The 12,438-nt window shown below is 52.6% G+C and overlaps 1 protein-coding gene across 1 annotated transcript in view; it reads left to right on the top strand.

Moving 5' to 3' along the window:
• The first annotated feature begins 7,587 nt into the window (after positions 1 to 7,587).
• Positions 7,588 to 12,438, top strand: part of COL22A1 (collagen type XXII alpha 1 chain) — a 230,736-nt gene continuing 225,885 nt past the window's right edge. Inside the window, exons 1-2 of the mRNA XM_040625604.1 lie at positions 7,588 to 7,705; positions 11,493 to 12,059. Of these exons, the coding sequence (XP_040481538.1) occupies positions 7,588 to 7,705; positions 11,493 to 12,059 (685 nt within the window). The remainder of the gene's footprint in view (positions 7,706 to 11,492; positions 12,060 to 12,438) is intronic.

The following is a 12,438-nucleotide window of genomic DNA, read 5'->3' as shown; positions in this document are numbered from 1 at the left end:
GAGCTTTGTCCAGAGGCAGAGAGGGGTTATTGCAGGATTCACCCACAAGGCTACAGATCATGTGTGTGCACTAGGGGCCCCGTTGGGTTCTCGTGAGCATGTGCAGACCACGAGGTCTGGGGGAGGCTGAGGGCTGGGGTCACTTCCCAAGCTGCTGGCTTCTGGAATCCAGGAACTGAGTCCTCTTACTCCTCACCGCACCCCTCTTTCTGGATGGCTGGCTTTTTCCTATTATTCAGATCTCTGTTCAATGTCCCCACCTTGGAGACTGGCCTTTTACAAAGTGTAAAAACTGTCTTACCCAAATCAACATCAATCACTTCACCCCATAGTGCTCAAATCATCTCTGCTCTGAAACCGCATTGTTGCTTACTTGTTTCCTTGTTTCACATTCTCCTCTTTTCCTAGAAAGTAGGCTCCGTGGAGGCAGGGATATTGCTCTACCCAATGATTGGAAAATGCCTGGCACGTAGCCTGGGATGCGGTGAATACTTGCTCAGTTAGTAATTTGACGACCCGTGGACCGTGCAGAACAGTGAAGCAGCGGGGGGTGCCGGCTGCAGGGCAAGGGTCGCCTTGCAGGTCCTCCGGGGGCCAGTTTAAGGAATACGTGTTGTTTGAAGAATAGACAGAGCTTGAATTTCATTCACAAATTTTAGCAACTGAGAGAGAAACGACTGGCATCCTGCCTCTTCTTAGGGGGGAAAAAAAAACAACAGAGAGGAAATATTTTTGAATTCCGCAGCCTAGAGAAGGAGGCCACATCCCTCACTCCAGTTCCATGTTTAGTCCCATGAGTCCTGCACTTTGGCTGGTGGGGCTTAAGCGGATTCCATTTAAATCTTGCGATGAGCTAATGAGGACACAGGAGAGGACAGACAGTCTTGCTCATCAGTAGGACCAAAGACGGCGGAAAGCCTGGGCTCCTTCTTACCTCCCCTCCCACCAGGCACCCAGGCATGTGCCGCTGTTCTCTGGAGGGCGGAGACCAGTCCTTTCTGCTCCAGTGAGACAGACCCCGAATCTAGGCTCACGGTGGCCTGGGGTTGAACCCTACTTCTGTCACCCCCTGGCTGTGTGATCCGGGGCACATTCCATAGCTCTCCTGAACTTGACACCCCTTTGCCAGCTTGTTATGAAGAGAGAACATGTTGCAGGGAAACCAGCACGGTCCTGTCTGCGTGTGTCTCACCGTGTCCTCATCTGGCGGTTTCGTTACCGCCCAGACAGTTGGATCAGCTGCCATTCTGTAGGTCTTGACATATGTTTTCACCGCCCTGAGAGTCCTCTGTGCTCTGCCTCTCCGTCTCCTCCCCACCCCAGCCCCCTGGCAGCCACGGGCCCCTTTATGGTCTCCACGATTTTGCCCTTTGCAGAATGTCACAAAGCTGGAGTCCTACAGCGTACAGCCTTTTCAGATTGATTTCTTTCACTGACTGATAAGCATTTAGGGTCCCTCCATGTCTTTTCACGGCCCGACAGCTCATTTCTTTAGAGTGCTGAATAATATTCCCTTGTCTGGGTGGACCACAGATCACGGATCTGTTCACCTGCAGGAGGACATCTTGAGTGCTTCCGGGTTTTGGTGATGGGGAATGGAGCTGCCGAACACATCCCCGGGCAGATTCTTGTGCGGACGTAAGATTCCAGCTGCTTTGGGTGAATACCAAGGAGCGTGGCTGCTGGACCACATGGGAAGAGCATGTTTAGTTTGTGGAAACGACCGAACTGTCTTCCCGTGTGGCTGCACCATTCTGCATTCCCACGAGCCGTGAGCGGGCAGTGCTGTTGCTCGGCGTCCTCGCCAGCGTCCGGTGTTGTCCGCGCGCAGACCGTGGCCATTCTCATAGGTGTGTCGTGGGATGTAGTTTTAGTTTATGGTTTTCTGATGCCACGTGATTGCTTGCCATCTGTGCCTCTTTTCTGGTGATGTGCCTGTTAAAAACATGGGCCCATTTTTAAAATCAGGATGTTTGTTTTCTTTCTTTCTTTTTTTTTTTTTTTTTTTAAAGATTTTATTTATTTATTTGACAGAGATAGCCAGCGAGAGAGGGAACACAAGCAGGGGGAGTGGGAGAGGAAGAAGCAGGCTCCCAGCGGAGGAGCCTGATGTGGGGCTCGATCCCACAACGCCGGGATCACACCCTGAGCCGAAGGCAGGCACTTAACCGCTGTGCCACCCAGGCGCCCCAGGATGTTTATTTTCGTATCGTTGAGCTTCAAGAGTTCTTTGTATATCTTGGATCACAGTTCTGGACAGAGTGTCCTATCCTACGTGCCTGGTGCTTAGTCAGTGTTGACATGCATTTAGGGCAGGTTTGAATTAGACAGTAAAACAGTGCAATTCCTGGTGCCCCTGCAGTCACCCGCAGCTGAGTTCTCAGTAGCTCAGATCGAGAGTCTCCCCTCAACGTTGTTTGTGGCTGTGGTGGCCGACATCTGACTTTATACAAGATTATCACCCCATTGATTGCCTCATGTCCTCTATAGATCCAGGAAGGAAGGGCTCTCATTCCCACTTTATAGGTGAGAAAACAAAGGATTAGAAAATCACAAAAATAGTGTGCCTTTAGCACTCACTGTGGTCAGGCATCGTTCTAAGTTTTGTACATGTAACAAGTCAGATAATTCTTCCAGTGAGATGCATTGTTATCCCCACTCTTATATGAAAGGGCTGAGGGCCAGAGAGGTGAAGTGACTCCCCTGGTTTGCATAGCTAGTAAGAATTTGAACCCAGGGATTCTGGTCGAGAAGCTTCATCCCGATGCTTGGTGCCCCAAGAGAAGCCAGTGCCCCCCACAGGTCTTGGCACACAGGAAATACTCAGTACGTATTTACGGACCCAGGAGGACTCGATCCAGGCCATACAAAGCCAAGTTCGAATCCAGGACCCAGGCTTTCCAGTGCTTCCCTGGCTCCCCCAGTTGGGTTTTTGAGCAGCTCTGCAGAGGGGATGCCACTCAGCTCCCTCTTCCCCATCTGACCAGCAGGTGCAGTCCCGTAGGTGAGCCCCGGAGGCTCAAAGCTCAGTGGTCTGGACACCCCGCGCCATGCTTTTATGTCTCCACCGGATTCCTGCCCAGAGCATCGCCCGTCACCCTGGCAACATGTCAGCAGTGCCTCAGTCCACCCAGCCCCTCCCCGCAGTGGGCAGCAGCCAGACCTTCTGTGCAGACCCAGTGCGCTCTCTGCCCGGGCTGCCCTCCAATGCACCAGATCTCATTTTCTCCCTTTAAATTGCGTTCTGCTCAGAGATCCCCCCCATCCTCCCCGGGGCCCTGGATAGGGAACACTGGTTACTATGGCAATGGGCTGGCTTGTGGCAGGAACTCAGCTCAGCAAATTAATTGCTGGACTTTTGGAGACTAATGGCCAAGCTCTGCCTCCCAGGGACAGGGTGTGTCCTACATCATGCCAGCTGGGCAGCTGAGCCCGGGAAAGAGCTCAGAGCCTGGAGAGAGAGAGAACTGCAATCGTGGCACCCATGCTTGCTGGGACTGCCACCAGAGGTGGGATGAGGAAGGCAGGGAAATGGGCTCTCCTAAATCTCACCTTCCCTGCACACTTGGTCTATGCTGGTATCTGTGCTGTGTGCTTCGGAGAAAGCATGTTGTATAACCCTCAGAGCCCCTGCGATGTAGAGGTCACCCCCTTTTTAATGGGGATGCAGTGCTCATTCATATGACTAAGGAAGAAAGCTGGGATTCCATACCAGGCCTGCCTGCCTCAGTGGGCATCTTGTGGACACTCGTGTACATTCCTGGGCAGGAGGCCGTTCTGTTCTCTACAATCTCTTCCAGAGGGTAGAAGCACAAGGAACATTTCCTAACTTACCCCATGAAGCCAGCATTACTCTACTTCCCCAAACCAGGCAAAGACCTTCCAAGAAAAGAAAAAGACTCTCATGAATATAAATGCGAAAGTCCTCAACAAGATATTAGCAAATTGAATACAAACATATATACAAAAAGAGTTCTATGCCATAACCACATAGGATTTTTCCCAAGTCTGTAAGGCCGGTTCAGAGTTTGAAAATCAATGAATGGATTGATTAAGCCAGCTTCTCTTCCCTCTGGTTATTTTCAGGTTTCTTCCGCACCTTTCCCCCTGGTGTCCTTGTTCTCTTCTTTCTTGTGAACTGAGTGATCAGAATTTGGGTTTTGACTATATGCTTTGCCTGTTTACCACATTGTTTCTGTGCTCAGGTAGTTAAGTGTCCCGCCAGCCAGGTTCCAACAGCCGGAGAGAAGCCACGTTGCCCAGCGGTGAGGAGCCTGGCCTGTGGTCAGACTGCCTGGGACTGCATCCCGGCTCTGAGGCGTGGAGTCCCAGGCAGGTTGCTACGCCCTTTGTGCTCGGTTTCTTACTCTGCACCTCCTGATACCTGCCGTTCAGATTAAACGAGTTCTTCCCTGTGAAGCCCAAGGTGGGTCCCGGTGCTTCATAAGCGCGTGGTGCTTCTTAACAGTGACTGTGGGAGAGAGTGTGGGCTCTGGTGTCCCCCGGGCCTGATGCCAGTCCAGCTCTGCCATTACTAGCCGCGTGCCCCAAGCGACATTGTCTATGCTGCGGGCACACGCCGGCTTCATCACTGGCGAGGTGGGGGAACAGGGCAGCCTCCAGGTTTGCTGTGACCTCAGGGAGGAGGGTGGTAGAGGCACCGTGCTCACCGTGAGCACAGTCGGCCTGCTCTCCCCGGCCCGTTCTCTAGAGGGACAGCCCGGACTGTGGATTTTCAACTCCACAGATCCTCCTGGGGCCCCAGATGGGGTAACTGGCCGGCTGGTGAGAGGGATGGTGGTGGGCACTGATGCCCCCCAGGGAGCTTACAGTCAAGGGGTGATTGTCTCTGAGTGCCTTGGGTGGGCTTTCACACATCAGCAGGGTGTGCCGGGGGGTCTCCCCCACTCCTAGCCTCAGCTTGCTTGTCTGTAAAGGGGGATGCCAATGGCCCCCCCTTGGGGTTGTTGTAAGGATGGAAAGGTGCAGTGTGAATGGCATAGAGGCTCTCTACCAATGTCGGGCTTTACCCCAGCGGCGGGATCCTGTGGACGCCCAGTGGCTCAAGAAACAGGCCTGGGAGGGCATCCTGGCTCTGGCGCATGCAGCTGTGTGGCCTTGAGAGTGGTTGGGGCATCAGGCTAAGAGCTCTACGTTCAGTTTGAGTATTCAATCCCTACAACAATCCCCTGCCACAACCCACTATGAGGTGGGATCTGTTATCATCTGTTTTTTTTTTTGTTTGTTTGTGGCCTTTGTCATGTTGAAAAGTTTCCTTATCATCTTAGTGTAACGAGTGCTTTTATCATGAAAGGGAGTTAGATTTTGTCAAACGCTTCTGTATCATTTGGGATGACTGTGTGTGTTTTCCTTTGCTCCATTGGTGCAGTGCAACACGTGGGTGGATTTTTGTACATTGAACCAGCCTTGCATTCCTGAGGTGAATCCCAGTGGTCACAGCGTCTGACCCTTTCAGTGTGCTGCTGAATTCAGGTTTCTAGAGTCCAGTTAAGTACTTTTGCATCTCATTCATAAGGGATGTTGGTCTGCAGTTTTCTCTTTATTCGTGTGTGTATTTGGGAAGATGCATGACCAAGATTCCTCTAGAAACCTGGAGAGTACAACGTGGTTTTGCCCTGCTTCCACCCAGTTTCAACAGTGAGGAAAATGACCACATTTCTTGAGCCCTGGAAAATACCTGACACTATGGCTATTACCCCTTTATCTCCTTGATCCACATTTTACTTATTAGTTCATTTAAAAAAATGACAGCTCAGTGTTGTTGCTAATATTTGGATTTGCTGTATCCACGAAGGTCCTGGAAAGGGAGGGGGCTCAAAGCCCAGAGGGGGCTGGGTTCAAGTCCTGGTCCCTCCTTGGTGACCTGGGGACAGACACATATCTTCTCCATCTTAGTCTCGTCTTTTGCCGAGGGGAAGCGATGATGCCTGTCTTGAAGGCCATGTGAGTTCATGCGACAATCAGAAAGTGCCTGGCACACGGCAGATAATACATGGTAGCTATTCAGTAACTTTCATGGCTCTTTGAAAATGTCTGTATTCTTCTACTAACGAAGGGCTCCTAGCCACCTCAGATAATAACATGACTGCATCATTCACTACTAAATCTAATATTTACTTGTCAAATGCCCACCATGTGCCAGGAACTGTTCTAGGTTCTGGGCAGCAGAATGAACAAGACAGACAATCTGTGCTTTCCTATAGCTTTGAAGGATGAGAGGGGTGGGCAGCCCACTGGACTTGCTGAGATTCTGTGTCTCTCCTCCCCCTGGGCCCTCGGGTCCTGACCTTGGCCTCTGCCCCTCCGTGTACCGTTTTGGAAGTGTGCCTCTCTTCCTGCTTCTGTGGCTGCCTCCCGAATATGATACTTTCGAGGTGTTTTCAGGTGGGCTTTGTGCACTTATGAGGGGGCCGTTAGTGATGAGGGCATTTTGCCCTGAGGGTGGTGGGGACTGGAGTGAAAATTCAGGTGCCTGCCCGGAGAAGAGCCCTCATACCTGTCCTGCCTGGGGGAAGTCTCCCAGTGCCATGCCTTGGCTCTCCTCTGGGACTTTGCAGATGCTGTTCCCTCTGCCTGAAAGGATCACCTGCTTTTTTTTCTGGTTGAGTCCCACTCAGTTTTCCAAAATTGGCTTGGCTGTCACTTGTCCAGGAGTCCTGGCATACCCCTGAAATGGTCACGTGACGACACCGCCCCAGTGCTCCTGTCACCCCCTGAGCATCCTTGTGCCAGTGCCCAGGGCCCACCTCTTACCTGTCTCCCAGGTGTCACTGAGCACCCTTGAGGGTGGGGGTTCGGTGTCCTTCATCTGCCTGCCCTCAACACCTGGCACATGAGGGCAACTGATAAACATCTCAGAATTCTATAACCTGTTTTTCCTTTCCTGGATCTTGGCTTTAACAGTGACAACTACTTTTTGAAATGAATATCCCCATGAAAACAAAATACGTAGAAGGAGAAGTACAGTTAGCTAATAAGCGTCAGAGATCAAAGAAATGCATAGAAAGCAAAAAGCAATGTCTCCCCCATAGAGCAGCTGATGGAGGGGGCGGTGGTGTCCCTGCTGCCGGGCTGCGGTGAGGGGGACGCCCCACACACTCCTGCACAGCTGGGGGCAGCGGGAGCCCGTACAACCTCTTCTGGAAAGAAGTTTGAGAATTTGTACTGGGTCCTCTTAAAAGATTTGATATGATGCCCTAAGTCTGTTCCTACAGACCTGCCTTAAGACAATAATTAAATATGGGCCAAGATTTAGCTAGCAAGATGTCCTCTTAGAACATGTGAAACAAAGAAACTGCCTGTGAAATGCCCAGAAGCAGAGATTACGATCGACATGTGGTGCTGGCTCCGAGGCGTGGGCTGCACGGCCGGGAGTGACGGGCCGGCCGGTCCTCAGTGCGCGTTTGCTGGGGCTGGAGGCAGTGGGGAGGCTGGGGTGTGGCTCCCACTCAGGCCTGCGGCTGCTTCTCTGGCTTCATGGCCCCGAGACCCTTCTCTAAAGGTGTGTCCTTCTCCACCCAGGGCATGTTCCAGTAGATTCTAACGCCGTCTCTTCCCGGCTGAGAAATGCGTGTTCCCAGGCGTGGGAGAGCCGTGGCCGGCCTGCGAGGGAACCCCGCCATCTGCCTTCTCTGGATGCTGCTGCTGTGGCCTGGGGACGGCGGCTGCCAGGCCCAGAGGGCAGGTGGGGCCACCGTGGAAAGAGCCGGGGCTGGGCCCCGAGCCGCCAGCATGTGTGTGCATGTGTGAGAGGGTGAGCGGAAGTGAGTGTGAGGGTGAGAGTCTGAGGTGAGTGTGTGTGTGTGAGTGTGGGGTGCAGACGTGTGCCTGTGAGTGGGCGAGGGACTGAGGGCGTGAGAGCGAGCGAGGTGGACCACCCAGCAAGTGTGCGTGTCAGCTGTCCTCGCCAGTGCATGTGGTAGCCAGTCGTCCAGCGAGCGCATGTGCTTGTGCAAGCAAGAGTGTGTGAATGTGTGACAGAGCTGGAGAGAGGATATAACATTGCACATATGAGTGAGTCTGAGGCTGTGACTCTGAGTTATGAAATTGTCAGAGTGTGTATGTAAAAGTGAGAGTGCATGCGTGTGAGAGTGCACACGTGTGAGAGTGAGGTGAGTGTGTGGGGTGTGTGTGTGACTGTGTGAGCATGTGTGAGTGTGATAGAGCTGGAGAGTGTATAAAAGTGAGTGTATGAGTGTGAAAATCTGAGGGTGAGTGTGGGACTGTGTGTGTAAAAGTGAGTATAAGAGTGTGAGAGCGTCCGAGGGGTGTGGGTGTGTGTGACTGAGTGTGTGAAAGTGAGAGTGCAGGACTATGTCAGCATGTGTGTGAATGTGAGCGTATGTGAAAGTGTGAGTGTGAGAGTCTGGGGGTGAGTGTGTATGAGTGTGGGAGAGTGTGTGTGCAGGACAGTGCAGGAGAACAACGGGCTGTCTTAACCCACATCCCGAGTAGACCGCACCGTGTGCCGTGAGCCTGTCTCTGTCGAGTGCGTGCAGGTTTTTGGGGACAGAGGGCAGGGGCAGGACCGTGTTGCATTGTCCTGTGAAGGATCTGGAGGCACATTCCAGTGGAAAGGGACACCCTGGAGGCCTGCCAGAGAGGCGGCCAGGACCACAAGGAGAACACGCTTCTGTAGTAGAGGGGGGAGTGGGAAGTTCGCTGCAGAAGAGGGGGCGGGGGCAGGAGGGTTAGGTGTGATGGGACAGTGGCCCAGCCCACCTGTCTGAGGGCCTCCTGGGGAAGGTGCCATCAGCACTGAGACGTGACGGAGGCTCAGGAGCATGAGCGGGTCCGGGTCACGGCACCCCCACAAAGGCTGCATGCGCGGCTCCTTGGGGCACAGGGGGACGCCTCTCTGGGAAGGGCCCCAGGGCGTCAGGGCGCGCACCTGGCTGCAAAGCCACCCCATTTTGTAGATGAGGAACCGAGGTGAAGATAGCCCAAAGCCCCCAGCAGGTGAGGAGGGTGCCCACACTGTGTTCCCCGAGCCTGCAGAAGAAGCAAACATGGACAGAAACCCCAGGCCTTGTGTTTCTGCGTTGTTTTTCCTGAGTCTCCTCCTATATTTCACTTTGCCTGAACCTCTCAAAGCCCAGCTAGCTGGAGAGACAGTGATGACGGTGCACGGCCTGGTCTTCATGGGAGGAATGTTGGGTTCTGTGTCCACGGAGATGAGCCCAAGAGCACACACAGCCGGCACACCCAAGGGCCCAAGCACCATCTCTTCCCATCCCTCGCTTCACAGCATGGAGAATGGCAGCCCAGAGAAGAGTGGTGTCTGGCAGGGCTCACACACGTGGCTCTTGCCCATGGCAGAGCTGAGGGCACCCCCCAAGGTCAGAGCCCTTCCCGAGATAGCACACCTAATTCTCACGTGCTCACCATGCAGTCTGCTCCCTAGCCCCCAGGAGAGAATGTATGAGAGTGCCACAGGGCCCCTAGGTGAGGCCTCTGGAACAAAATGGACCTTCTGCAGCCTTAACACAAATTTGCTCAGGGATTACAGCCCAGAGGCTGGGCCCTGCTTGGCCCACAGCAGCAATTACCCTACACAGGCTGGGACATTATTGTCCCAGAGACAAAAGGATGACCTTTTGTGTCAAGGAGAAAAACTCCCCAGGAATTATCTCTTGAGTTCACACATCTGGGCAAACACACTCCAAAAGCTCTAATCCTGTTAGGGAGCAATCCTGGGAAGACAGGGGTTTACCTCCGCTCCCGAGAGCAGATTACAGCTTGGATTTTAGAAACTCGGGGTAAAGGTAGATAGGGAAAACTTACGAGAGGCCCTGGTGTAGGGTGGGATGGGGAAGTGTGTGTGTGTGTGTAAGTAAATACAAGGTTATTTTTCTGTTTTCTGAATTCATTGCTTATAAATATAAAATCAGAAATACAGAATAATAAATTTTACTCACAGTTCTGCTTTTCAGAGGTAAGCAATGTTTCTTTTTGTAGGTCCTCTGATGCATACAGACCCAATCCCACACACAGACAGTCCATCACATTGACACACAGCTTTTCAGACCCAACAAGACATTGGGAGAATGTATCTTGTTGGTAAATAAAGATCGCTTCAAGCCAGCGCTCTGTGGCTGCCGGTCTCTGTGCCGTGTGAGCCCACGCGGGTGAGCCTGCGAGCGGTTCCGTAGGGGAGCGTGGAGCTGGGCTCCAGGATTTTGCTTGCCAGTGCTGCATGAACTTCTTAGATCTCTTTTACAATTTTTCTTCCCCTGCGTCTGATTGTTTGATGAGGGTACATCCCTAAATTTGAAAGTGATGGATCAAAAACGCTCTCCTTCATAAGGCTTCTAGAACCCTGAAGATGGGTGTGACGGATCCCATGGCCAGTGGCAGGGCAGGTGGCTGCATTCTCTTGTGCACTGGCTACCTTGGCATTTTTTATACTTTTACCAACATGATAGTTTAACAAACTGGGTTTTTATTGTAGTTGTTCTTATTTCGTTTTTACGAGACAAATGTTTTTGCAATGTCCAGAGACCTGGTCAGCTGCTGCTGGTGGTACGAACAAGCCTCAGATTCTGGAATAGTCAAGACCAAGGCTTCTTGATGCTTCCCTTATATGTTTGTACAGCTCTCTGGAGTTTAGAAACCCTTTTCCTCATCTTACCAATGGTGAAATGGGGATGAGCAAGCTCTCAGTACAGGGTTGCCCTGAGGATCAGAAATAAATTAGTGTCCTGTTTTGTTTCATCAAAAGCATTGTATACATTCATATAAAACTTGCAAAGTTTATAAAAATAGAAGCATATTACACATCAAAATATGCTTCTATTTTTATAAAGCATTATAGAATGTCTACAAATTTATATTGCAAGTATATGAGTGCAAAATATTTTATGTGATTTATAATACTGGAATACTATAAACTATTTAAACATCTAACAAGAGGGTATTGGCTAAATAAATTATGTGCTCTGTGCAATGGCATCTTGCAGCCATGGAAACCAACATCCTCACACTGGAAATGGGTTTTCAGCATATTGCCGGATGTGGGGAAAACAGCTATGTATCAGCGTGTCTGATACAGTCCCACGTGCATTAGTAACTACATGGAAACAGAAAATAATTAGGTGTGTACGCTGTGGGTTAACAGCGTGATCTCTCTGTAGATGGAAACATAAGCGTTTGAAACATTTCTCGATTGCCTTTTATGAAATGAGCATGCATTATTTGCAGTAGGTTTACAAAACAATGAAGTCACTTGGTAACCAACACAAAAACTATTGGAGAAATTGATAGAGTGGTGTTCCATGATCACTAACCACTTTTATGCAAGGACACATATTGGCAGCTGGACCTCACAGCAACCTTGGGGACACTCATCATAAGCCAGTTCAGAGAACGAGGTTTGGAGCTTTAAGGCAGCCGGGGGAGACCCCCAGCCAGTGTGACCTTTCCCAATCCGTTTGCCCCAGCTCACCCTTCCTCTCCCCCCTCCCCTCCTGCAGGTTGCAAGACTGTCCACTACGACCTGGTCTTCCTCTTGGACACCTCCTCCAGCGTGGGCAAGGAGGACTTTGAGAAGGTCCGGCAGTGGGTGGCCAACCTGGTAGACACCTTCGAGGTGGGCCCCGAGCGCACCCGCGTGGGAGTCGTGCGCTACAGCGACCAGCCGACCACGGCCTTCGAGCTGGGGCTGTTCGGCTCGCGGGAGGCGGTCAAGGCGGCGGCGCGGCACCTGGCCTACCACGGCGGGAACACCAACACCGGCGACGCGCTGCGCTTCATCACGCGCCACAGCTTCTCCCCGCAGGCCGGCGGCCGCCCCGGGGACCGCGCCTTCAAGCAGGTGGCCATCCTCCTGACCGACGGCCGCAGCCAGGACCTGGTGCTGGACGCCGCGGCCGCCGCCCACCGCGCGGGCATCCGCATCTTTGCCGTGGGTGTCGGGGCCGCGCTCAAGGAGGAGCTGGAGGAGATCGCCTCGGAGCCCAAGTCCGCCCACGTCTTCCACGTGTCCGACTTCAACGCCATAGACAAGATCCGTGGCAAGCTGAGGCGCCGCCTGTGTGAAAGTGAGTGTGCGCGGGGCGCTGAGCGGAGCAGTGGGGAGCCCAGAGATGTGCCGCTGGCAGGTGGCGGGGCTGCGCCAGAGGGCAAGGGCCCGGGGTTCCGGAACGGCGGAGAGGGGAAAACCAGTCGGGCCTGCACCCGTGCACCCGGCAGGGCGCACACCTGCGTCCTTCCCAGGCTCCGCCTCCAGGGCGCAGGCAGGAAGGAAATTCTTTAAAGAGGGCTGGGTTCTCAGCCCCATGTACCTGGAGAGACCTGGGGTGGGTTCAATGCCTGGGAGTCTGGGCTGCATGTCTGTAGTGGTAACACATGTGCTCACCTGCAGGGCTGTTCAAGTCGGAGCCCAAGCTCTCAAAGCCCTTCTTTTTTTTTTTTTTTTTT

The sequence above is a fragment of the Ursus maritimus genome, unplaced genomic scaffold (assembly GCF_017311325.1).
Source record: "Ursus maritimus isolate PB19 unplaced genomic scaffold, ASM1731132v1 scaffold_9, whole genome shotgun sequence".
Taxonomy (NCBI): domain Eukaryota; kingdom Metazoa; phylum Chordata; class Mammalia; order Carnivora; family Ursidae; genus Ursus; species Ursus maritimus.
The sequence above is the reverse complement of the archived record's forward strand: the minus strand, read 5'-3'. Positions and strand labels throughout refer to the sequence as shown.